The 25,792-nt window shown below is 36.5% G+C and overlaps 2 protein-coding genes across 8 annotated transcripts in view; one reads left to right on the top strand and one right to left on the bottom strand.

The window, feature by feature from the left end:
- Positions 1 to 25,792, top strand: part of C4H4orf47 (chromosome 4 C4orf47 homolog) — a 91,716-nt gene that overhangs the window by 27,988 nt on the left and 37,936 nt on the right. Inside the window, exon 9 of one of the 6 annotated variants that reach the window (XM_040556572.1) lies at positions 14,987 to 15,533. The exons of the other annotated variants lie outside the window; for them this stretch is intronic. The gene's annotated coding sequence lies outside the window, so the exon portion shown is untranslated. Of the gene's footprint in view, positions 1 to 14,986; positions 15,534 to 25,792 lie in introns of those variants that run through there. 6 annotated transcript variants of the gene reach the window in all.
- On the bottom strand, positions 1,660 to 25,450 carry PDLIM3 (PDZ and LIM domain 3). 2 transcript variants are annotated; one of them, XM_040556570.1, is made up of 8 exons: positions 24,946 to 25,450; positions 20,057 to 20,208; positions 18,259 to 18,343; positions 12,109 to 12,176; positions 8,662 to 8,925; positions 5,575 to 5,702; positions 4,372 to 4,483; positions 1,660 to 3,548 (listed from the first exon to the last, which is right to left on the bottom strand). In XM_040556570.1, exons 1-8 carry the CDS (start codon positions 25,036 to 25,038, stop codon positions 3,359 to 3,361), a joined length of 1,092 nt encoding a protein of 363 aa, XP_040412504.1. In that variant the 5' UTR covers positions 25,039 to 25,450; the 3' UTR covers positions 1,660 to 3,358. The 2 variants fall into 2 exon arrangements, with proteins under 2 accessions (XP_040412504.1, XP_040412503.1); XM_040556569.1 differs by lacking the exons at positions 8,662 to 8,925; positions 12,109 to 12,176 and adding an exon at positions 12,617 to 12,804 and having other exon boundaries at positions 24,946 to 25,432.

Below are 25,792 nucleotides of genomic sequence, written 5' to 3'. Positions count from 1 at the left end.
CCCAAATTCTGCAGACTGGATCTATCCCTAGTTTTAAACACTGTCAGTAATTTTATTTCTGTTAAGAAGCTTTTTATCTATGAAAGTTGCAAGGAAAGCTTCAGGATGTGTCTGCATTAGCAGGCAGCATGGTGCAGTAGGGGCAGATGTTGGTGCTGAGGACATGGCAACTCCATAATATGTGGTTCAGGGAGGGCTTATTTAGGTCTAATATCATTGTGTGGACTGCATTCCCATTAATGGTTGGTGTGCATTAGCAGAGATTCTCTTCTAGTTGAATTTCGTCATAAAGGAAATCATTGTGCATGCGCTTTGGTGGGCGATGTGAACCAAAATGCAGTGAGTGGGAATGAGGAGGGATTTACTTTCAATAGCACACTTCTGATTTGACCAGAAGTGTTAGTGCAATTTTTAAGTGGTGGAATGTGGTTGAAAACCTGAAAGGGTTATTGAGTTATGGAAAAAGCATAGATTCTTTAATTACTTTAATGAGGTTTTGAAGTTTCATATTGTTGGTAACACTTCAGCGTTACGTAAGAGACTAAAAGCATTCATCTTGGAACAATGGATACAAAAGCACCCTATAAACTAATGTGTGTGTGTTCAGGTGCAATTCTTATCTTGCTCATTTGGAGAATTACAATTTCATGGAAGTTTTTACTGTCTCACAGAATAGCCCCACTGTTTATGCAGTAGTAGCATAGCTGAGGAAAACTTTTCACACCTGTTGATCAACATTTGAAGAGTTCAGATAACAAGTATATGAAGTCACACCTATTATCTTTCTCTCCATCTAAAAATAAATGCCATAGCTCTCTCTGCTTGTAATATGTATCTAAAAAAGCCTGGACACAGCTGAGCAGCGTAGTAGCATTACGCTATCATGATTTACTGGGTGTGCCATTCTTAAGCCAGCAGATAAAGTGGATCATTCTTTCGCTGGACACATTACATAGGAAGGATTTGTGCCAGTAACCCCTGACACCCTACTGAGGTAAAGAATGTGGCCTTGAGCACGCTGCAGAGAGAATTGCTGTATCTTTCTCTCACTTTTAAATCTCTGCATTCCCCCAATCTGAAAAGAAGATAAGATGTGATTTCCTAATTTTCTTCTCTATTAGGATCAGAGATTCTTGTCCCTGTATGAATTGCAAATCTGTTTCCTTTATATTACACTGGTGTAAATATTTTCACATAGGTTGGTACTTGCAATTAGATAGGCTTACCTTCTAGCTCTATGAAAGTCATCTCCGACCTCAAACCTCTCAAAATAGCATCATGCCATGATGCAATGCCACTGAACTTCCCCCAAAGATTTGGCATCAAGTCATGTTATGTGACTTTCTTTTAACCTAACACTTCTTGTAGCTACATTCCTGGGAGTTTCCCCATGTTTTCAATTGGTACGTTTGCCCTGTTAAAGAGAGGGCAGTTGAGGGTCTCCAGTTTTGAAGGCACATAATTTCATTCAGAAAACTAATTTTGCCCAGATTATATGTTCAAATGCCTTGTTTAAAAATTGTTTCATTCTTGCCAGCTGTTTGATAAATCCAAAGCATACTGCTCTGTGTGGCTGAAAATGCCAAACTTCTATTATTGTCAAGCCCCTTGACACTCACACTTTCTCATTTTTCATACCTGTTGAAAAGAAACACAGAATTTTCATCGTATGTAGTGGTTTATTTTTACTTTCAGTTGCTCCACAAATAAATGAACATTAAGCAATTATTGTAAAACACTAATGATATTTCAGGTTTGTAAAAATACACATTATATGCACTCTCACTTTCAAAATGATTTTCATGTTTACTTTATGAATTCTGCTCCTCCGTGATACGTGAGAAGCAGAATTGTGTTTTGTGCCTGAAAATAATTCAGGAACTAACCTTTAGAAGGGTGCATTTCTATATGCTTTTGGTATGCAGACTTAAATTCTAAATGCAGGGACACATACATTTTAAAAAGATTTAAATTCAGAAATAATAGTTTAAGACACCTTGAAAAGTCTTTGAGTATACAAACATTTCATTTCAGGCTTTGTGATTCATCTCAATTTAAAAAATAAATTTAAAGTATATATAGCTTCTAATTTTGATTCTGTATTCCGCTTACATTTTAAGCTTCTTATGTATTTTAGAACGGGAAAAGTATGTAAGATTTTTTGCACGTTAGTTGTTCACTTCTGCTATGAATTGATGAATGGTGTTGATGTTTTTGGAAAATGCTAAGGCTGAATTTGTCAGACAGGTGTGTGTATGCAGCTGGCACCTACCTGAAAGCAATGCAACCCTTAAAAGAGTTTCAGAAGTTGATTTAAAAACTGTTTTCATCCAGCTTTTTTTTTTCCCCACCTTGGAAGTTCATCAGGCTTTTTATAAAAGATATTTCTCCTGCCTATTTTAATTATCAGTCATTTTTAAAGATGTCAAAATTTTAATTTCCAGAAATAAAGGTATTATAATGATATTTTTCATTGTACCTATTAAGGAAATTAAGTGATGGAGAGGCAAATAACAGTACCATTTTCTGCAGAAAGGTTTTTAAATTTACTTTCATTCTTGATTTGCAGTGAGTTCCTATTAGAATATTTTTTTTTCCAAAAAGCAATGTATGTGTGTGCATGCCTCAGAACAATTTTCTGTGAAGTGATGTGAAAGCCAATTTCATTGTAAATCACTGAAACAACATAGAACTGTTTTACTTCTTACTAAATGGTCTTTATTACACTAGGCATTTTCTTGTATGAATAAGTATTTATTCCTCATCACATTTGCTGCATCAGAAAATTAAGTAAATATAACCCCAAATTCAAAGCAAAGTAAGCGAAATCTATTTCTTGGCACACATTAATGATACTTGAATGATAGATGGTTGAAGCAGACATGAACATCTGGTTGCTTTGTACTATCCATGTAAAATAGCTGCTTTTCTAATGATCTGTCAATTTTCTTTATTTGGTAGCGCACAGCCTGTAACACAATGAGGCTTTCAATGTTTTTTGCTGCTTGCACAGATTCTTAATTTATGTTAAAAATAATGTCTTGATTACAGGATGTGTATATACTGTAGTGATCCTGTAATACCTCTGCTGTTTCACTTTGTTATTCCAGTACAGCTGTTTTAGTTCATACTCCACCGAGTTATATTGGCAACTTCAAAGATAATCCTTTGACAGAATTTTACTGGTATAGTACGTTACTCCTGGTTAATAGGGACTTCCACCTTGCTTAGATTCCCATAAGAGACAGTTTAAAAGCTGCTACTTTGGATTCAGGCAGGAGTCCTGACACTTGTACTGCAGTTCTAAGCTGGTAATGGCTTCTCGTGTGCATGCATGTATGTGTGTGCTAAGGTAAGACTAGCATTTTGGGTAAACAGTAACTGCTTCATATCCCTCTGGTGGCCTCATGCGAGCTCGCGCATGAGCTTCACAGTAGAGCTGGCCCTCCACGAAGAAGTAGCCCTTTTGTTTCAGGTTAAGATTGCAGTCAGAGCACACGAAACATTCTGGGTGCCGGTATTTATCCCGTGCCTTCACCACTGTCCCTCTATATGGAAACAATTACAAGAAAAAAAAAAACAAAACCCAATTAATTCATAGGAATTTAAAGTGCAAAGAAACAGCAGTATGACAAAGCAAGTTCTAGGTATCTCTCTTAAGGCCTTTGTTTCTCTGGTTTTGCCAGGCACTGCAGAATCTAAGATTGGTAGTTGAGTTTGAGTAAGCAAGATATAAAAGGCATTAGAGGGGATGATGTAGACTGTTCGATAGTTTATTGGAAAAACAGGGTTTGAAGAATCATGTTATTTTGGCTACAATACAGAAAGTACAGTCCCACCTATCAAAATGGTGGTAAATGAGTTTATAAAACACATTTCCTTTGTGACTGCGGTCTGAGCTCATCATTATGTGTGTCCTTTGCTGAAGTTAGTGATGTCATTCAAACATAAATCTGAAGTTTCAAAATAGGCCTCAGTGTTCCAGATACTCCCACTCACCTGGGAGAGGGGTGCTCTACACCCCTGAGCAACCTGCAGAATTCACAGCCTAACACAGCATAGCATGGGTGACTGCTGTTTTCGTTAGTATGTGTTAATGATTGACTTGCAAAAGGCCCTGAGACACCTTAATTAGAACTTTTGCAGTACATTGTCAAAACTGAAATTGTCTGTATTTAAAGTGGCTAACATATAAAAATATATTGTCCTAAATCTCAAATCATTAGCTCATATCTCTGTTTTCTAGAAGCATTTTTCTTTTTGTCTCTCAGGCAGAGACCATCACTTGATAAGGATTCCTGTAGCTTGTGATGGTGTTCGAGGGCATGTGCTTATGCTAGAGATTTCTAAAACTAGAAAGAAACAACTTACAGAATTCCGCTCCCACATTTGTCACACAGTGGCACTTTCTGGGCACCGGGCAAGCCGGTGGGTATCTTTGTCACAGGTGCTTTCACACTTCTTGTACCCACAGGGCGTCCATCTGAGAACCAAAACATTTCTGTTAAGCACAGGCTGATATAAAAGCATCTGAAGCAGTTAAGCACTTTTCCTGTAAATACACACTTCTGGATGTATTTACAGGCGTTCACTTATGCCAACTAATAATGAAGTTTCTCTGTACAAGTTTAGTGGGCCAGATCCCGTGTCTTTGGACTTGGGAAGGATATTGTATGCTATAGCCAAAAAGCAGGTACAACTGATTAAAAAGATAGCACTCTCTGTCTCATAGGCATCTGCTAATTCACTGATTGCAGATCCTGGGTATAATAGGAGGAGGAGGATTTGGCTTTAACATAGCACCTTAACATAGTCAAGACCTATTGTTTGAAAGCTTAGTTGTTATTTGTATAACTAACCATACAAGAAATTCAGAAAGATTTATAATACAAATATAAAAATACAGCAAAATACAAGAAGAAGATTACCCCCAAAATCCCAAAATAACATATGTACAGAAAAAATAGATATATTTATTCCTTCTCTGGTAAATATTTAGGTATAAAAATTGAAATGATAAATATTTAAATATTTTTAGGTTATTTTTGGTTATATTTTACTACTTATGCTTACTGTAAAAGTAAGAAACCTATAGCTTTTAGTTTAATGTTCCTTTTTATTTTCAAAACCTCTTCATTTGAAGGAAATATGACTGTGAATGGTATTGTTGTCTTCAGTTTTTATTTAAAATGAAGAGGGGATGAATAAAACTTATTTTCAGAGTTGGTTTATATTTCTCTTTTCCTGGATGTGGAAGAGAGAGTTTTGTTTCTTGTTATCCCAAAAGTTCTCTTGCATAAAACCTCATTCAGCTCTAATCAACTTTGTACACTAACAGTCTTAAAATTCTGAGAAGAGATTCTGAAAAATGTAATTAACATTCCCATCTTACTCACATGGGACACTGCTAGCTGTAAAAGCAAGGGGAAAAATGTTAGTAGGCTTGCGTACTATTTGTCATATTCAAAACGACTTCGTATAGTTCTGATCTCTCTTATTTTCTTCTCAGATTCCCCCCTTCCCACAAACGTTTAAAAATACTTTGAACAGGTAGAATATGTCATTATTAACCACCTTCCTCGGAGACTAAATTCTGGAGCACCTTAAAGGAGCCAGACTGACGAGGTTGGCTGGGCTCCTCCTGGTTGGCATGCAGCATCCTGTACACATCGGACTGAGGCACTGCGGTGGGAGCTGGGTCACTGCATCGCAGGGAGGAAGAGCAGATAAAGCAGTTAATGAACATATCTTAGAAGCAATAGCTCTGACAGGCATAGAATATGTTTCAGGAAACAGACGTAAAGACGAGTGAATTTCTGCAACCACTGAAGGACTCTTTCCTCCAGGTAGTATTGCTTTATATAGTCTTCTCTTGATCTAATGTGCTGGAAAAAAATTCTGTGGAATTCATACAAAAATAAATCTATGAACTCATGACAGTATTTCCATAATTACTGCCCTGGCTCTTAACAGCATTTGGAAATAAGCCAGTACTTGCATTTAACTTCAAAGCAGTTGCATTCTTGTGATCAACTGCTGTATTAGCAGATGCTCTCTGGTGCAGTATCCAGAAATTCCATTGTCACAGCAGCTGGCCTCAAGAATGCTGATAAAATCACAGCTCATGTCTTTACATGGGGTCAGCCAAAACCTACACAAACACTTTGGAAGAGCGTCATGAAGACAAGATATTCTTACTGTTCTAAGTTGGCTCAGTCAGTTAGTTAAGATAGTGATTATTTATCTAAGCTAATTGTTACTTATTTAATTTATGGAGGTGTCAAAAGAGAATGAAGTAAGTATTATGTGGTAGAGAACAATGTAAGATAAACGCTGTTGACTGGAAAATTTATTTTGTAAATTATATTAGAATGGCACATGACTTATTTTTTTGTAATGGCAATTTTATGATAAAAATATAAGGTAAATTTTTGTCCAAATAACACTTAAATTCACAGAATGGTTTGGGTTGGAAGGACCTTAAAGACCAGCCAGTTCCAACCCCCTGCCATGGGCAGGGACACCTCCCACCAGCCCAGGCTGCCCAAAGCCCCATCCAGCCTGGCCTTGAGCACCTCCAGGGATGGGGCATCCACAGCTTCTCTAGGCAAGCTGTGCCAGGGCCTCACCACCCTCTGAGTGAAAAATTTCCTCTTAACATCTTATCTAAATCTCCCCTCTTTTAGTTTAAAGCCATTACTCCTTGTCCTATCACTACACTCCCTTACAACAGTTGATGGTTGAATTTCCAATGACCTGTGAACTAAGGAATGCACCAAGAATATTTCATGGTATTTTAAACTGTGCTGGATATTTTAAATTGATCATGATAACTAACATCTTGAATAGCTGAAAAGAAGAGCAGATGACTGCATGCACTGTCAGGAATTAGGCCACATGTGTGGCATCTGTAAATTTCAAACTGCTACTGGGACTAATTAGAAAGGTCAAAATTCACTTCAGTGCAGTCTGTTATCTCACTGATATTTGTGTAAATGTCCAGTTTAAATTTCCTGTTACAACTGGCTTCTAACTCTCTGTTGAACCTTAGGTAAGTTGCTACTGGAAGAAAAAGCAAAAACAAAACAAAAAAAACCCCACTAATTTCACAAGGAATTAAACTGTTTTTGACTTAGACAATTTTGTTTGTTTCCCAGGATAACATCTAGACTATCAAATGGCACAGTAAGAGCAGCAGCACTTGGGCAGCCAGCTAGAGGCCACTGTTGATTATATTAATTGCTTACATCTTCAAGAATCAACCAGCTTTCTCTGAGCCATTTTTAAGCCAGTGAATAAAATACCATTTTTTTCTTTCCTCGTAAACTTTTAATCTAAAGAGTGAGCTCACTTTTAAAAATATCTAATTAAACCCTCAATTCTCTCTTCTTTACTAAAATATTCCTAAAAATCAAACAAGTGATAATACAGTTACATACAAAAGCCAAAAATCAGGCACAAGTGTATGAGAAAACATTTCTAAATTCATACCTAGTGAAAATGAATCTCACAACAAAAGAGAGATTTCAAACCTGTGTAGACAGTCAGTTCTCAAACTGGGAACACTGCAGGCATTCATGAAACCTGATTACTCTGGGCTTAATCCATATTTCAGAATAAGGAAAAAGTAAGTTGGCTTTTTTTTTTTTTTTGTGTGTGTGTGATTGAGGATAAGATTCATGCAGTAGAGTAACATCACTCAGCAGACTTCATGAAGTACAGTTTTGTTTTCATCAGATTAGAGTGAACTTAAATACTAGACAAATATGATTTTTACGGTTAGTAACAGCCCAGTTCTGCAAGGTGCTGAAAAAGACTCATTGGTGCCAGAGATTATTGTTTATTTAAAGTATTAGTAATTAGCTTTAGCTTACATCATACATATTATAAATTATTAACTTAAGTACTGTTGTGAAACAGAAAAATAAGTTACTATTATGCAAAAGTAGAGATAAAACAATATGAATGATAAATTGTACTTTGAAAAACATGAGTAGAGCTTTAAAACATTTTATTATTCATCATTACTGTCCAGATTCACAAAGTTCCTACCTGCCTTTCAGTTCCTGTAGTAGGTAAAATTCATGAATCAGCTTTTGACATTTACAGAGATCTATCAGTAGGCCTAGAAAGTCAATTCTGGCTCTTTTTGGAGAAAAGCTAGTGGTACTGAATGAATTGTGCTAGGTGGGAGCTAAAGAGCATGAATACCACCTACAAGATCTAAGCTTCAACGGTTGAAAGAAATGTCAGTTAATAATAATAATGTATTAATGATTAATAAGAATAAATTCTTAAATAGCAACAATTAAAACAATAATAAATAGTTGTGAATTTTGGAGGGAATCAATCTTGAATTGGAGTGGTCAGTCAGCTTACAGTAAAGACAGTTTAATCAGCTTTTACTTGGTAGCTACAACTACGAGATTATTTCCTATGAAAGAGTTATTTGTAAAATCTGAAAGACTTTTAACACTTCAGATGAAAAAGTCATAAATTACTAATAGATTAATGAAAATATTGAATGTTTTTAAATAACTTAGTTTCTCTCTAACCCTTTTACACCTTGTTGTAGAAACCATGTAAATTGTTAAAGCCTGGGATTGTCAGTATATTCTAAATTTGTATATCCAACAATATTAAACGTACTGCTCTAATTACCTCATGATGGGTGTTTCCCCCAGAGCTGTAGAAACTTGGCCTTGCAGTGTTTCCATGATATTGTCATCTGAGTACAACTGCATGGGTGTGTTAAACTGAGCATGTACAATCTTGACACCAGGCAGCTCCATTTCCAGGGGAACGTTAGGGGCCATCTTAGCCACCGCTTTCAGCTCGGTGGGGCAGATAGAGCTGATGGTGCTAATGGAAGAGGGGGTGCTGCGTCCACTGCCACAGTCAATCCCCGAAGGAGTACTGCATCCACTGTGTTAATTGCACGTTACAGCCAGATTGCAGAAAGGTGTGCAGTGCGTGTTGGATTATAGAGAAGAAAGACAAAAGTACAGGAATATGGTGATGTTAACAAGGCTGAAAAGCATGAATATAACAAATACAGAAAAGCCAAAGTAGAGAAAGTAGAGAAAAGCAAAAGTATGTGCTTTCATTGAAAAGGAAAAGCATCAATGCCACTTATAAAGCGTTCCTCAAAATTCTGGCATGCATTATCTTTAAAGACAAAAATATAATAGATTGAATAATTCAGAACACAGTATTACTTTGTATTTTGAATGCTAGATTTTCTTTGAGGATTAATTAAGCCTCACTAAAACTCATTGTTCTAAGTGAGTAACTTTTAAGATCTCCAAAAGGGTAGTTTACAAAAGTTATGTGAGTTGTATGTGTCAGTGACAGAATAAACACCTGCAATACTGGAATCCTAAATGCACTATTCCAGTCCTGTACCTCGTAATCCATCTCAGGCTGAAGAGACTACTATAAAGTCACATAACATATCCAACAGTTCCTATATTTCGTTGGTATTTATTAATCTTTTAAAATGTATTTAACAACATATATATATATATATTTGTTAAATATTTGTTGCATATTCCAAAGAAAAAAAGATGTGAAAATAGCCAGGCATACTTTTGCTTTTCTAAATTACAGTGTTTCCAGTAGAACGTAAAGTGGTCCTTCACAAAAACAGTGGCTATGTATTCAAAGAATTAATTTTGCTCCTTCTGAAGTAGATTTTACATGTGATTTATATAAAATAAAAAGGATGTGAAGTTTTATATCAATGTTGGTCTACATTACTGGAGTAAAGTTGCTGCACACCAGCATGAAGTCTGTTAAGAAGAACTAGTAAAATATTGCAAGCATTAGTCTTTTTCAATGTCACTAATCTGAATACTTCAGTCTTTTCTCCATAGCACCTCAGAGGCTTTCTTGGTTCAGGGATACTTCTTTCCTGTTGCTGTATAACAGCACTTAACCCAGGCTTTCCACAGGCTACCATTTATATGATATTCAGAGCCAAGAGTTGATAAATGCTTGATCTTTTTCCTCCAACCTGTGCATCAGGGTTATGTTAGCTCTTTCCAAGATGAACGATTCTGTGTAAACCAGGGAGTGTATTACATTTCACTGTGCAGTGCAGTGCAGTACTCTGCCCAGTAGCTACTCGTGTATGGAGAAAACCCAAATTTTCCCTTTGATTCAATGGAGAATTTGTGTAGGACCACTTTCTCGAAATTGTGAAGGGAAATACGTTGTCTACAATTCAAGCCATATCAAAAGAAAGGTAATTCAACGAATGGTAGGCAACTCTGAAAGCAAAAGTACAAGCTCTGTATTATCACCTAGCGAGTCAGACAAAAATACTAATACTGGGGGCAATTTATAAAATTACATTCTTGTGTGTGTGTAAAAGAATAAGACCACCTTTAGATTCTGCAGTAAGATAAGTTTTATCAGTGCTGATAGTGTTAGTAAATGGATAATAACGAGAGAAGGACAGAAGAAGCATAAATCGTGCTATAAGCAGCTGAAGTGATGTTAAAGCAGAATAAAGTGAAGCATAAATAAAATATAATCATATATAAAGAAGATAATTTCCAGTTAGTTTTGTCAAAGTCCAGTCCAAAATTGTGGCTAATGTCAAATCTGTTAGCTCAATCCCACAGTCCAGAATCAGCTCTTCTTTTAGTCAGTCCTGTTTAGTCTCAGCTGTCTGTTCTAAAGGGATAATTACAGTCAAGGTGGAGGTTTGGGTTTTTCTGCTGTATTTAACAGAGTATTTTTACAGCCAAACTGCTGAAAAAGTAGGAGACAAACAGTGTGACAGCCAGGGTTTTGTGGAAGTAAGATTCTCCATCAGAGATTCTGCAGTTTGTAAATATGGACATATTCCACACTAAAACACCACACAGACTTGCCCAGCTAAAGTTCTGAGACTTGGTGCATTTCTAACAGGTTGGTATTATCTGGCAAGCTGGAAAATAGCCATTTATTTCAGCATTTTCACTGAAAATATTGTGTAATTGAGGTTTCTGAATTAGGAGAGTAGGCTCCCAACACACCCAGTTGAGCTTCTGTAAATCTGATTAGGTACCTGAAGATGGTACCTAGTGGTCCAAAAGCCAGTCTAGGCTTTTTTCTATCTTTTTTTGTCTATCTTTTTTTGCTATATATATATATATATATATTAATCTTTATTTTCTATCTTCTTTTGTTATCTTTTTTGTCTAGTCTACATGTAAATGCTGCTGTTAGAGGCCACGTATGTTTCCAAAGCAACACATCCTACAAAACCAACAATCCATATGAGATTGTCTTTTTTTTTTTAAAGTCTTGTTTATTGGACTCAAAATAGTATAACTAAAATACAGGCAATTTGACCTTCAGTATGAAATACAGAACACTAAATCCACCAGTAAAACCTGTTACTGATAGAAAGGATAAAGGATAGCGTTGTATTGCATCACTCAAGCTTTTTTGAACTTCCTTGCATTTTAGCCACAGAATTTGTATTGTTTTTTTCCTCTCTGTATTTAATATTGTAAATCATAGTAAGCCAGGCATTTTGCCCCCAGTTATGATAGAGGAATATTACACCAAAATAAGGTATGTAAATATATGATGTTTTCTGCATTCTAGAGCTTTACAGGTCTTAGCATCAGATAGTTCTGTTTTAGCTCTGTATTAGTTCATTAGGTTGTCTTCTGTATAGCTGTCTGCTGAAAAATAAACTTAAAATCTCTGCATAGCCTAGATGGTAATTAAAAAAAGCTAGCTATCTTTTATTTAGCAAGTTAAGAAGTTACATATATTTGCACTTGGGCAGAAGAATTCCACAGCTCTGTAAATTTATGTGTACAATACCTGGTGCTACACTGTAATCTGAATCGTATTCATGAATATAGTTCCTTCAGACTTGTATCTGTAACACTGAGAGTAGAGTCTGGACCTACTTTCTTTTGGAAATTTTGAATTTCAAGCCTGATATCTACAAGTCCACCAATTCAGGTTTTTAAATTTCAGCATTATATACCACTGTAAATTAATTTCAAATGCCTCAGTATGCTCCATTAATATGGTTTGTGAGTATCCATTAAAAAATAACACCATGCATGCAAATCCATCACAGCACTCAGAGTTTATAACCTGCTTCGGCCTGGGATTATGAAAGGTTTGGGCCGAATATTATGCCTGTGTTCAAAGTAGTTGATATCCTGTAAAGACAAGAGGGTTAAAATAACTTCCTTTGGCCTATACATACTTATTTCTAGTTAAAAAGTAGGTAATAAATGTTTGAAGTTGTAACCATGAAGTAACCATGTTTATTTGTACATTCCTGGTACATAAAAGACCATCAATTTAGTGCTGAGAAACTTGGAGAATAACGGGCAGTTAGAGAAGGATGAGAGGGAGAGTTGCTGCCCAACATAGAGGGCAAATTGTAGCTACCTGCAGTGCCGCTACTACAGAGTTGAGTGTATAGTTTTCTGTGCTGGAAAAAAATTGCTTCAATTATCACCAATTTTTTGGATAATCAATAAACCCCTGATTATCAGCCAAAACAGCAAGAGCTGGACTTTTTAATTGAAAACAAAACAGATAGTGATATAACACAAATGAGCGTGTATTATTATAAGGAGATACCAGTACTCACTTTTGCGATGAGTTAGGAATGAGACTCCTCAGTTGTCCATGAAGCGCGTCTTGTATATTGCCAGATGAATACAGCCCAATTGGAGAATTATAGGAGGAGCTCACTACCTGTCTTTTGTCATCAATATTTGCTGCTGCAACAAAAGGCTGGGCCCTTCTGTTGTGAGCCGTACCAATAGGCTTGAATTCCTGTACGTGATAGGCAGACAAAATACACAAAGCTACAATGCACACCAAAGCTAGTAATGAGTAAAACTGACAACATCAGTATTGTTAATCTCTGCATTTTTTACTTTTGCAACTTTGTTATTTCTTAACTGGTGCAAGCACACTATATTTTTCCATGAATTTTCTATTCGCTACTTAAGCCATATACATTCAGAGACTTATATTTTCTGCATCAGGGCAAGAAGAAGGTATTCCATATTGGTGAGTAGCATAAGACAAAATGGGAGGGATGAATATTATAGCAACCTGTTGTATCGTTCTCTAGATTTTACAATGTTTAGGTTCATCGTTTAGAAACGTTTCACATATAGTTAGTTAGCTTAATTACTTTGTTTTAGTGTTAATCTCTGACTTCTGCCTTTTTTTTCCCCCATATTGACTGGAAGCTGCAATGGTAAGATAGCACAGATCATTAGTATTTTAATGAGAAATGTATATTCAATAAATTATATTTCAATGAGAATATATCTCTGCCAATTCTCTGATTTGGCCTTGTTTTTGAGATGTGCATTTTGCATAGTGTTTGGACTTCCAAAGATTTAGGCCACCTAATAGCAAATCTGCAGAGGATGAAACGTGAAGTGAGAACAGGACTTTCACACCTGCTGAGTGCTTTCTTATTCCTAACTTTTGAGTTCAAATCTCTGCTAGAAGATGTGATTGGAGTAATAGGAATACATCTACAATACTATACAGATACATATACTGCAATAGACCATTTCTGTATTTACGTTGACATCACACTGTGTCTTATGACTATAGAGAGTTTAAGTTCTGATACTCCTGAATGAGATTTATTCCAAATTGTACCTTAGGTACTGGAGCTTTTGGCTTAATCACTGTGTACAGTTTATGCTCTGCATTTACTATCACATACTTTGTAATGATGACACATCAAACATCTTCAGTTTTAAAATTACTCAGGTGCAATTGTGGTCTTTTGGTCATATCTTGCAAGCGATACAAACCAGTCTCCTTATTTTGATAAATAAAATTTTAAACCAAGTTTTTATTTTTTTATTTTTATTATTATTATTTTTTTAATGTAGAAATGCCCTTTTTAGATTACCTAACCTTTAGGAATGTTAGAAAAATTTCCAGTTGAAATAAAATACAACTTATTAGCAACAAATGCAATATAATTTTAATACTGAAATCCATGGAATAAACCAAGATAAAAAGAGCAGATTAGGTAAGCATGGACACATTTTTGACATCTGTAGGTTTTTATTTATTCCACAAACAATATTGCCCTTTTATTTTATTTTATTTTATTTTATTTTATTTTATTTTATTTTTTTTCAGAAAATACCAAGTCTCTGTTCAAAGATTTGGTGAATTATTTATAAAAATTCTGAATGCCTGAATGTGAATTGGCCCTGTAGTTTTCATTTGAAAAATTTGAATGCTTTTAGAAATGTATTTAGGAACAAACCTTAAGAAAAGTCATGGTTATATAGTGCGTGCAGCCAGAAGATGCAAACAGTAAAAAGCAGCTTTATTAAATGGAAATGTTCAGCAGCATTGCACTGGAAGAGATTACTGAAAGCAGCAATCAGATAAATGAGCACAGAGATTTTACTTGCAGTTCTTGATTTCTGTCTAGTAGAATTGGGTTGCTGTTGACAAAATGTATTAGTAAATGGAAGTAAGCTTCTACTGTTTAGGATCATGTCTACTTTATGAAAGATATTAATATAAAAATGTTTTAAATTGGTTTAAATCCATGTATGATACAAAACAAACAAAAACAACCATGAACATTGTCATTTCACTGCCTGTTTAATTCTTGTTGACGAACAGCACAGAAGACATGGCACCGTAATAGCATATTTACAATATAACAGTTGTGAAACAGGTATTTGCAGTTAGTTAAACTTAAATTCCTTTTTTTTAAAAAAACCTCATGTATTCATATAAAATGTCAGTGAAAGAACATACAGCAAATAGTCCAGCTCTTGTGTTTATTGGATCTTATTGAATCTGTGAGAAGTCCTCCTTTAGTTCCAAAGCTAAATGAGAACTGAAGGTTGTTGAAATTCCTAAGCAGGAATATTTGATAATTACAGTATTTCATTTCTTAAAATCTTTCTACTTGACTGATGTCCTTTTTGTAAGACTAATGCATTTTGCATTGATATAGATATCAGCAACAGAATGAACAGAGCCTCAAAAGTCTGCAGAAATGCATCCAGCAAGGACCAAGTGTTGGCATTCCTTGAGGATAATTGCCATGACAGTACACACGTGTTTACCTGTTGGAGGTATTGGGGACTAAAATCATCATCTCTGAATGCTGTTACATAAGACGGGCTAGATCCTCAAAACTACATTAGCATGATTATATGGTTTCAAAACTTGACTATAAGTATTAATAGACGTAAGCTTACTTTGTAGAATAGGGTTTTGGTTTGTTTGGATTTTTTATACTTTTCTATGTATATAGTATATTTATATCTCCAAGGATATGTCTTTCATGGACAAAGGTCTAGTCACACTTAACAAAGTGTTCAAAAGCAAAGATAAAAGCAATGAAAAAAAAGTCCAAATAAAAGCATTAAAGAAATATGGTGATGGAAACAAATTAATTTTACATGAGGTGAAAAAGGTAAATGAGAAAAAAAATGACAGGTCATAACATTGTTTTACATTGAAAATACATCAGGAAGGTACATGTGAGCTTTTTTTTTTTTTAAAAAATAATTTTAATAAGGTACACTTTGCCATTTACAATGATTTTCTATTCCTAATTATATTATTTGAGAACCTTATGTTTTATATTACTTTTATACAGAATACGAAGGGATTGTATTAGTAATACTTCAACTAGTCTATTATTTCCTGTTATTCATCATGCTATAGGTTGCTCCAGAGTAACAAAATTAGGTGGTTGGTTTTTATGTGGGAACATGTAGTTTGCAAGATTGGCTCCTAGTCAGCAGCTGTTACTGGAAGTTATTTGCTGGGATTATTGTCTCTGTTTGCTCTATCCAGAGTAAAAAACAGGGAGAGTTTTCATGGTGTTTCGACAATTCCCTCTGTCAGTCTCCAAATGACTGTTTGGGGCTGCTCAGCCTAACGCAAAAGCTTTCTACTGTGTAAAGGTTCCTTGTTCCAGAGCTGCCCTGTGCACAGCATTAATTGTTTATCAGATTTCACATAAAAATCTGTAGAATACTTTCCATCTGTTGAAAGTAAGCATTCTTTTGCCTCATGTTGATACGGTGAACAATTTAAAGCATGTTTTACTTTCATTTATAACAATCTGTTACTAGCTTGCAACTAATTATTTAACTTATTATTAATTATTATAGTAATTGCAACTAATCTATTATTATTTAGTTAGCTCCCAATGTATTTTAAATTATTGACTTTCCCCTCATGAAACTTTCTTAGCGAACTTGGCAAGAGTGAAAAATTCCGTCTGCATTTATAACATCTGTGACCTTTTGGGTAATTCTAATTATTATATAAATGGTGGAAATGCTTTTTATAGAACTCAGTGATTTTCCATTTCTGCAGACCAACCAATATGTGCGATACTTTTGGATAGAAAGGATTTACATTTGAAGTAATACCGTACTGCTTTTGGATATTTTTTTTGACTTGCCTGGGCTTCAAGGTTTTTATTCATTGTTGGACTGCAGCACACTCTAATGTGACTTACATGGCATATAATTATGCTGTAAATAGTCACCTGAGGTTAAAGAAACTTTCATGCTGAATTGTTTGCACTACTGGCACACACACTGATGGGTCTGGCGCTGAGACTAAATATGCATTAAAATTAAATGTAAAATTTCTGCAGTTATGGAAAAAAGGCTATTTTTTTTCCATATATAGATCAGAGTGATAAATGTGCTTGGATGGAAGAATTTAATCTAAAACGTACATCATCCCTCCAGTGGTTTAGCATATTTGTTTACTAGCATTGCTACTTTGCTGAGGCTTATTATTTATTGAATATATTCAGTACTCCTGATTTTCCAATAAAGGAAAGAGATACACACAAAATAGAGGGATTCACTATTTAAATCTAGGAGAAGTATTTTTTTCTAATTGCCCAATGGAGACTGCTTTTCAGAAGGCTGCCAAATAGCTCTTACTGAAATCTTGTGATCTATTTGTAAGTAACTGCTCTTTTTAGGAATGCCGCTTTCATGCACAGGGATTACTGGATTACTGTCCTGTCATGCATACCTATATGGCCTTCTGTACAGCTTTTGTAGTGACTTTGTTCCTCTGCTGTGTCTTCTATGTGTATCGTAGCTACTCCACAAAAAAAAAAAAACAAAAAACAAAAAACAAAAAACTCTTAAAATAGCTGTTTTGTTCCTTTGTTACACTGCCTTTTACTGCTGAAGAGGGTGGATTGTTTCTGATGAACTTTGCTGTATCACTTAACACAAAGGTTTTAGTTTGGAAAGAAGAGAGAGAACTGGAACACTGAAATGCCATATTCATATTTGGGAGTGCAACTGTGAAAACAGAACTGGTGGAAGCATTTATTATGTAGAATTTGTTCAAATGGAATCTGCTCTTATTTATTTTTTTTATTTTATTTTTCTGGGGCAGCACAAAATAAACGCTTGACATACTTGCTTTGATCCTGGCCTGCAACCAGAATGCTCTTTTCTCTTTCCCTCTTGAGACTACAGCAAACGTTCATGTAAGTAAAAGGAGGAATGACGAAGGAATAAAGCACTAGCTGTAGACAACAGCTAGCTAATTAACTATTAAAAACATGGGTACTTCTGCTCACAGCTCCTCACAAGGGACTGGGTATGAGTTTGAAGAGAGAGGAAGATTTAAATGGATTGGAATTGCTTTTGCTGTTCAGAAGTGATGAACATTTTGCTTATTGATCACTGAGTGGGTTTTATACAATTCAGTAACTTTCAGTTCTGTGGTGTGGTACAAAAGTATATGGAGGTAAAGAGACCCAACATTAACAAATCTCCCTGTTTATGTGCCTGTTCCATCAAAAAGATTTTTTTGACTTGATGGGCACATTGCTTTGGTATTTGACATTTAGTCCTGAACTTACATGATGAGGTCTCTAAAGGAGTTAAAGCATCTTAAACAGCATCAGAATAAAAGGAGTGTATTTTTTTTTTCTGTAGTAGAACTATGGTGATATGTGCAGTTTTAAAGAAAATGGGAATGTATTGTAAATTGGTAAAATTTTGTTTCAGTTGCAGCTGAAAACCTAAAACATCCAGTCAGATAAGATTATACATATATAATATATAGTTGATACAAAAAGATGTATAATGCCTGTCATGGTTCATATTAGCTTAAACTGGCAGATAACGGATGAAGTGGTGTTCAAAGAATTTTAATAACCATGAGTGAGATCATTTAGAGTGTAAAAAGATAAATGAAAATGGTTAGGTAAATTTTAAGAATTCATACCTGTGGTTCAGCTTCCAAATTTATCTTGAAGGGATGTGCTTTGCCATCTTCTGAAACTTGGGGGGACCATAATTTAGTCTCTTTCCTAGAGAGAAAGAAAGGCAGAAATTAACTTGAATTCCTGTATATTTGTATATTTCCATGTAAATGATAATGCAGTGTGGAAATTTGTAGTTTGTTCTATGTTTTGTTAGTATTTTGACATAAAAATACCTGAACAGTTTATAGTGTACTGTACATAAACTGTATAAAAATGTATCTATTTTAAAATAAAAAAAGTGCTATGAACAATGGGAAATAATTTAATAGTTAATGAAACACAAAGACAAATTAGTCCCTTTATGACCAGGACAGACAAAGCTTTATACAGTTTTGTTTTTCTTAGTGGTTGATAGGTTAATGTTTCTCACAAATAAGTTTATATATTAGTAATTTTCCTAAACCTCAGCAACATCAGTTTCTTTCTTTCTTTCTTTTTTTTTATGACCACAATATCCACGTAATGGCTAATTTTTCAATGCAGGAGGATTGCAGTCTTGGTTTGCAAAGTATACATACAATTGTAAATAAAAGCTTCACAGGTGGTTCTTTCAGTTGCTTAAGCAGAGACAGCAAACATGCAAATATCTGCTACAATTCTGTCTTCACTGACAAAAGGAAATTTGGTAGCTGACTTTGAAGTGCTGTAATATATTCTTAAACATTGATCTTGTGTGTACATAGTAGTACTGTTTGTTATATAAATCCAAATATTCAGTATATTCTTAAATATGCACATATTTCATACGGGCAATTACGCTTACCATATTTTTGAATACTTGCTAAATGGCATATAGCAATCTGTAATAGATTGATATACTGGCATTAAGCATAGGAATTTTTGACTCAGGGTCTGAGCTCTAGTAACTAGACTATTCTCCTTCCAAGAAAAATACTCCTTTATTTGGAAAGGCATATTGTGGTCAGCTGTAACAAAGTGCTATGCCTCCTGGAGGGCATCAGGTTGGTCTGAGCTGGCTGATTCTTGGAGACAGCTGGGAAAGTATGCTAGGTGACTTTGATTAAAGGCTGAGCAAACTCAGTTAGGAGATGTGAAGATGCAGGTTGTTGCTCTTGGAAGCTTTAGTAGAGAGAGATGACTGCAAAAAGTTTCTGGACTCCTGCATTTTAGGTAAGAGAGTTCTTTTCTTTTTTTCTCACATTGCTTGGAAAATCCTTGTGTTTTTTTTTTTTTTATTTTTATTTTAAATGTATACATTGTGACCATAAAGGAAGGCTTTAGGCCTCCCTTATTTGTTCCTACTTGTGAAAGTGTGCTGTGACATTGCTTTCCATAACTAGGAAGATATGCTAGCAGCTTTGCCCATGCTTGAGGATGGGAGGCAGTAATTAGCACCTGGAGCTGGGGCAGTGTCAGAGCAGAGCAGTAACTAAACAAGTGACAACTAGCCAAGGGCTCTGTTGTGGCACTTTCCAGCTCCTAATTTCCTAAGAAAGTAAAGTACTGTCTGTTTTCTGACACCAGACATAGGCTTTGTGACATCAGGGGAGGCAGTAAGTGGTCGGTTTGTAGCTCAGCGAAGGTAGTGAGTAGCCTGAGGGAAGCTGCTCCTGTGCCTGAGGGTGTGCTCTGGGGAATCTGGCCTGGTCTGGAGCTGGTGAGGTAGGTTGTAATTTTAAAGGTTTTGTGGAATTCTTAAAGCTCTTTTACCTAGTTAGGCTATATGATAGTTACACTGCGTTAATCAGCTAGTTGGACAGCATCTTCTATCAGGAGCAAGCAGATGTGCACACATACCTCTCTATTCTCAAGCATAGCTGATGTGTCGCTGCTTTAATTCTCTCCTGGGCGTCATTGTGTGTCATGTTCTCTGTGCTCAGGCCATCAATAGCCACAATAACATCACCAGGGCACAGGTTGGCAGCTGAAGCCTTGCTTCCAGGTGTAATCTGAAAAACAAATTGTGACTGCTTACTTAAGTTGCATACATACCTTAAAAACTGAGAGAGAAAAACAAATGTCGCCATGCTTCCCTATTGCCTGTTGCGTTGGGGGTGGGTGTGTAAACAACTGTATGATTGCTCACAAAAAACAACTGTATTTTTAATTCTGCTGTTCCCTCTGTAGTTCCACTATCAGCTCACCACTTAAATGCTGTACTCATCATAACTTCAAAGTAGACGAAAATTGTCTTCACGCTTCTGCGTTAAATAATTTCCACTCTAATTTGTGTAATTGCTTTAACTTGTCCTTGAATCTTCTGTCTCAGCTGCCATTGTGTAATTGGCTTGACAAAAGCAGTTCAGTTCTCCCTCCCAACTTCAGGCAATAGCAGAATAGCACTCTGTTTGACAACTGTGCTACTTAATGCTCAGGTGTGTGACCTGCCATTGACTGGGCAACACACAAAACCATTTGTGGTCTTACCGTGTTTAAGGACAATTTACAGTAGTTACTATATTTCCTGCTAGCTTGGCCTCTCCTCATAAATATGCTCATAATACCGAAAACATGTATTTATTCACATCTAATCCAGATCCTGAACTCCTTAAAGCGCTGAACTTTAAGTTCTGCTGCACCTGAGTAGCAATGGCCCCGATCCTTCAAGGTGATCTGTGTGGTGCAATTCATACCTCAGGGAAATGTGCCAACATCAGTGACATTCAGAGACATAGCCCTAAGGTTTTTTTGTCTGATTTCTTGGTATTTCTGATCATCTACACCATGGTTAAAATAATTGAAATGCAACAGTTCTGTTTTAAAATAACCATTGTAGAGGTCATTTGCAACCTATGGAGATGTTCTTCAGTTCTGATGTTTCCCACTTTCCAACAGGAAGAAAGTAAGCCGCCCCACATGCCTCCAGTATGTTCAGAACCCCAGCTATGGCAAACTGGGTAGACTTGTTGCCCGTGGAGGTGACATTACTAACTGTCAGCATAGAAATTAAACAGAAATATTCTTTTTGGTATGCATTGTACTGTGTTAGTATTGAAACAAAGGCAAAAATCAGCCAGAGTCATTCTGTACTCTTTCCAGCTGTCCATCTCTGTTCAGTGGGTCTGACTGCTTCTTGAAGAACTTATTTTTTTTTTTCTCCATGCATTCCAGCATGTAAACTTATTTGTGATTTCTCCGTAACAAACTGCAGTGTGCGTATTATTATCAAGTAAGTTAGGTAAGCTTTCCAAATGGGTACACTGGAGGCTTTTAGCCCCACCACTCTCCAAAAGGATGGAGGGATGGACTTGTGTAGTATGTATGGAACAAAGTGTTAAGGTGCCTGAGTAATCAGTCTGAGCAGGAATCAAGAAAGTTACTCAGATTATAAGTCTGGGGTCTCCAAAACTGTCTGTTTTTAAAACCTCAACAGCTTTTAGTTTAAATAAACCACATTGAGACGACATACATAATGGTAGTAATAAATTAACGGGTGAAGTGTGATCATGCTTCTCCTTGTAACCTGGAATGGCTCCTGACTTTGCCTAGCATGTTATGGATACGCATGGGATGACAAACTGCAGGACAGTTCCATAACATGACAGAGCATTAGCAGCCAGACTAATACTCTAAATAGAAGAAGTGCTGCGGAGTTGCATTTGATAGGAAGGTATCAGGCTGTGCCTTGCCAGATCACGGTGTGATATTGATATTGTGGGTACCTCAGTAATGCAGGTGATGCCGTTTCTTAAGGAACTTATTCATGATGTGTGAAATGCAGATTGTGACTTTGTAGAACTGTGTTATGACCACAGTGAGTGTTGCTTGCCACTCCCTGCTTCGTGAAGTAGATCCTCCTGGTGCTTTCTGAAAATGTTAGCCTTGCTCTTCAGGACATGTCTGTATGGCACATCTGTTGCTCCTGTATCCTAGGTAACTCCAATTTGGATAAATTGGATATGTGTTGATCATCCTGACGTTGTTGGAGACAAAATAACTATTTAACCCCATGCAGGGCAATGTCTGTTATGATACTTTGAAGAAAAACTCTCATCATCTGTTTAATAGACTTATGAAACCTGTCATGACACACCTTCATAAATATTTCAAGCTCTGTGTTTTCTGAAGAGGTATGAATGTCTGCAGACAGAGGCTAAATATAAAACTGAGTTAATATAAACACTTCCATTGTGATCTGTAAATGTTTATAGTAAGATAGAATTTAAATATAGAGTTGATATTACCATTCCTTCCAACCTCTACAAGTTTTAATTTTCTGTAACTCTATTCAATATTACTTAAAGTCTAGGATGGCATTCCTCTAAATGCCTAACCCCAGATCTTCTGTTCAGCACAGACTGAAATTAGTCAGTTTTATTAAGACTGGGGTTTTGATCAGTTTCCCTTACCTAATTTCTTTGCATCTATGTGAAGTCCCAAGGATTTTAAAAGTTTTCCTGATTTCTAGTTACTTGCTTGATTTTTGACCCTAGTAGAATCTAACTGAATGCGTCTATTTTTAGTCCCTTCCTGGTCTCCTTCCCTCCCAGTGCTCAGGATCTGTGGTTTTTGCATTTGCTTGAAACAGTCAAGACAATTGCCTTGCTTGGGAAATTGCAGATGAATTTTTGAGATGACATCTGTTCTTTAGACAGGTGTAAGATGATCTCTTGTGTTCTGTCTCTCAGACAAGTCCTGGTAAAAGCTTCCTTTTGTTGAACAGGGGCCATAGCCAACCAAACTTACAGCTGTCCTATTATTTTTTTCAAAATATTTGAAAATGATTTCTATTCATTGTTTTAATGGCTGATAATATTTCTTGTCAGAGCAGTTAAACCAAATGTGAATGGAGGGCTGGTGATACCTTATGTGAAAGGAAAATATAGGCTGTAAAGAGCAGGGTGTTTGAATCCTGCAAAACATTCACCAGCTCTTAAGAGCTACAGCATAAATACTTATTTAAGGATTCTTCTAAATGTATACTGTGATAGCAAATACATTAATATGAAACAAATCTACCATTAAATTTTTTGAACTTGAGCTAAACAGACTTAAATGTCCTCTCTCATATATATATATATATATATATATATATATATATATATATATTTCATAGCTCTACTTATAATGTGATTTTTGAGCATTGAGATAATTTGCTAGAAGCCAGTGGCTTATGTCTTGTAAGGCATTTGGTAGGTATGAGTCAATTGTAAAATCATTTATTCTTTAGAAAGCTACATTTATAGTAACGTCCTTTGTTACTACAGTTTTAAACTTCATTGTACTTAATCTAAACACAGGGAAAATACAAACCAGACACTGCTAAAATATTTTTCATTAGAGATAATGGAAACTATTTTTCTTTTAGAGGCCCATAAAAGGCAATGAAGGCCCCAAAACATCCAGAGATTTTTCTCTTTTTTTTTAATCATTGTTTCTTTTTTTGTTTTCTGTTTGTCTAAAGGTTGTGCTACGTCTGATGAATATTTGTTCTGAAGTTACATAAAGTCAAGTAATACCATTCTCTTTTACCTACTTTTAAAATAAGTGATATTTTTTATGCTTGTATGCATCTGGAGTGTTTAAATGAAACTAATTTTTACTGGTATAATATGTGAAGGGTTTGTGCTTAAACTTTCTAAAGACTCCTGTTTAGAAGCATATTTACTGCAAGGCATTACCAGCGGTATCCATCCTTCAAGGCTCTTGACGTTTATTTAATACCAGACATAGTGTATATATTGAGTCATAGTGCAGGGCTTGGTTGGGGGGGGGGGGGTCATGGGTGATTTGGAGGCTCATGCAACATGCACTTGGTGTGCTAGGTACTGAAAAGCAGCAAGAATACAGGGAAAATAATAATTCTGATCTTTGTGTTGAATACCAATTTGCAAAATATGAAAACTATCAAAATAATGTATTTCTTGTTATTAGGTGGATCTATATCTGTAGATGCATACAGATATCTGTAGACTTTCACATGCTCCATTCATCAAGTAATAAGTTTCTTAAATAAATCACAATTAATAGTTCAAAATCCATGGGAAAAGTGAAGGCTCAGGCTCTTGCTGCCCTTTAGTGGTGTGTGTGTGTGTGTGTAATAGAAATTGTCTGTTACTACATATGGCAGAAAGCACTGAAGAATTCTCTCCTGCATATTCAGGATTAGATAACTTTTGATAATTCACTGATTTAACATTCATGGAAGCGAAAACTTTTGCACATAAAAACAGGTGCTGTTGCCTTCCCTGGCAACATGCAGATTTTACTCTAATTAAACGAGGGTCAGATCAATCTTGTGAAGTTGGCACAAAGCACACGACGTACAAGCTTGCAGACACAAGGAGCTGCTGCCCAGCACCTTCTCCCCCAGCAAGTGCACAGGACGGCTGTGAAAATGGTAGAGCTGGGCTCTGGCCTCCAGGAGGCTCAGAACTTATTTTCTCATCTGACTGCCTGGGGAAACGATGCCAGAGTTTTCCTGCTGCTGAGGCACTTGATTTTAATTTTTGAGGCATGAGTAGAAAATGCACTTAATCTCTTTTACACCAATAAAGCAATCCTAGAAAGACAGATAAAGCTTGTAAAAACACTTCATTTTCAGCTAGCTCTCCTCAGAACTAGCAACTCCTTGCTCATCTGCTCACAGTTTCCACTGCATCTTTGAGATCGAGGAAAACTAAAGGGCAAACATCTGCAACAGCTAGAAAATACAATAAACAGCGAGGAAATGGAAAGGTACGTACCCTGGTTATGATCAAGGGTTGGTTAAAGTCTATTCCTCCCGAGAGCCTGAATCCCCAGGGTGCTGGTCCTTGGAGAACAACGTTCTGGGGCATTGTGGATGGGTGTCCCGGGGCTCTCCCGCTCCTTTTTCCTGTAGGTGTGTGGGGAGGTGGGTGCTGCTGGCAGGGCACCTGCTGGACGGGGCAGCCGACCCTGCGGGAGCTGGTGGTCACCCCACAGCTGCGGGCACCGGGCTTTATCCCTGCTCCTCGGGTGACGTCAGCCAGCCCCTCGGCTTCTCCACCCACAGAGGGGAGTATCAGGCTCAGACAAATAAAGCCCGAGTGCTGGAAAGTTTACAAGTTCATCAGCTTCATCTGCTGCTTCAGCGTCCCCCTCGGTCCGAAAGTCAGCCAGCTTCAGGATGCAAGCTTCTGGCTTCTTAAGGCAGCCCTCTTCCCACTTGTATAGGGCTGGTGCTCGCTTGAGCTGTGCAGCATGCCGCTCTGACTGTGTGTGTGATTCTGCTTTGTGTAAACAAATACAAGGAGATTTCCCTCTTGAGCTGTTGTTTCACAACTTGTCTTACTTGTAATGCAATAGTTCTCTGCACCGAAACGTCCCTCCAGCCCTTCAGCTGAGTGTTTCAGCTGCAGTTACTTGAGAGCACGGCACGTGCTAACTCAAATGGCTTGAAAAAATCTGGACCCGTGTCATGTTTGTTTTTCATTCTGAGGGAGAGAAATGCCGTATTAGTTGATGATGACGCTGCTTTTCATAGAAATCTTAGTGTTTTGTAAGACAATTCTGGACACCTTCTGCTGGTTGTTGGTGTTAGTTAATACACACTCTGTGCTCTTTTTGGTT

This window comes from Cygnus olor, chromosome 4 (genome assembly GCF_009769625.2).
Source record: "Cygnus olor isolate bCygOlo1 chromosome 4, bCygOlo1.pri.v2, whole genome shotgun sequence".
Taxonomy (NCBI): domain Eukaryota; kingdom Metazoa; phylum Chordata; class Aves; order Anseriformes; family Anatidae; genus Cygnus; species Cygnus olor.
The sequence above is the reverse complement of the archived record's forward strand: the minus strand, read 5'-3'. Positions and strand labels throughout refer to the sequence as shown.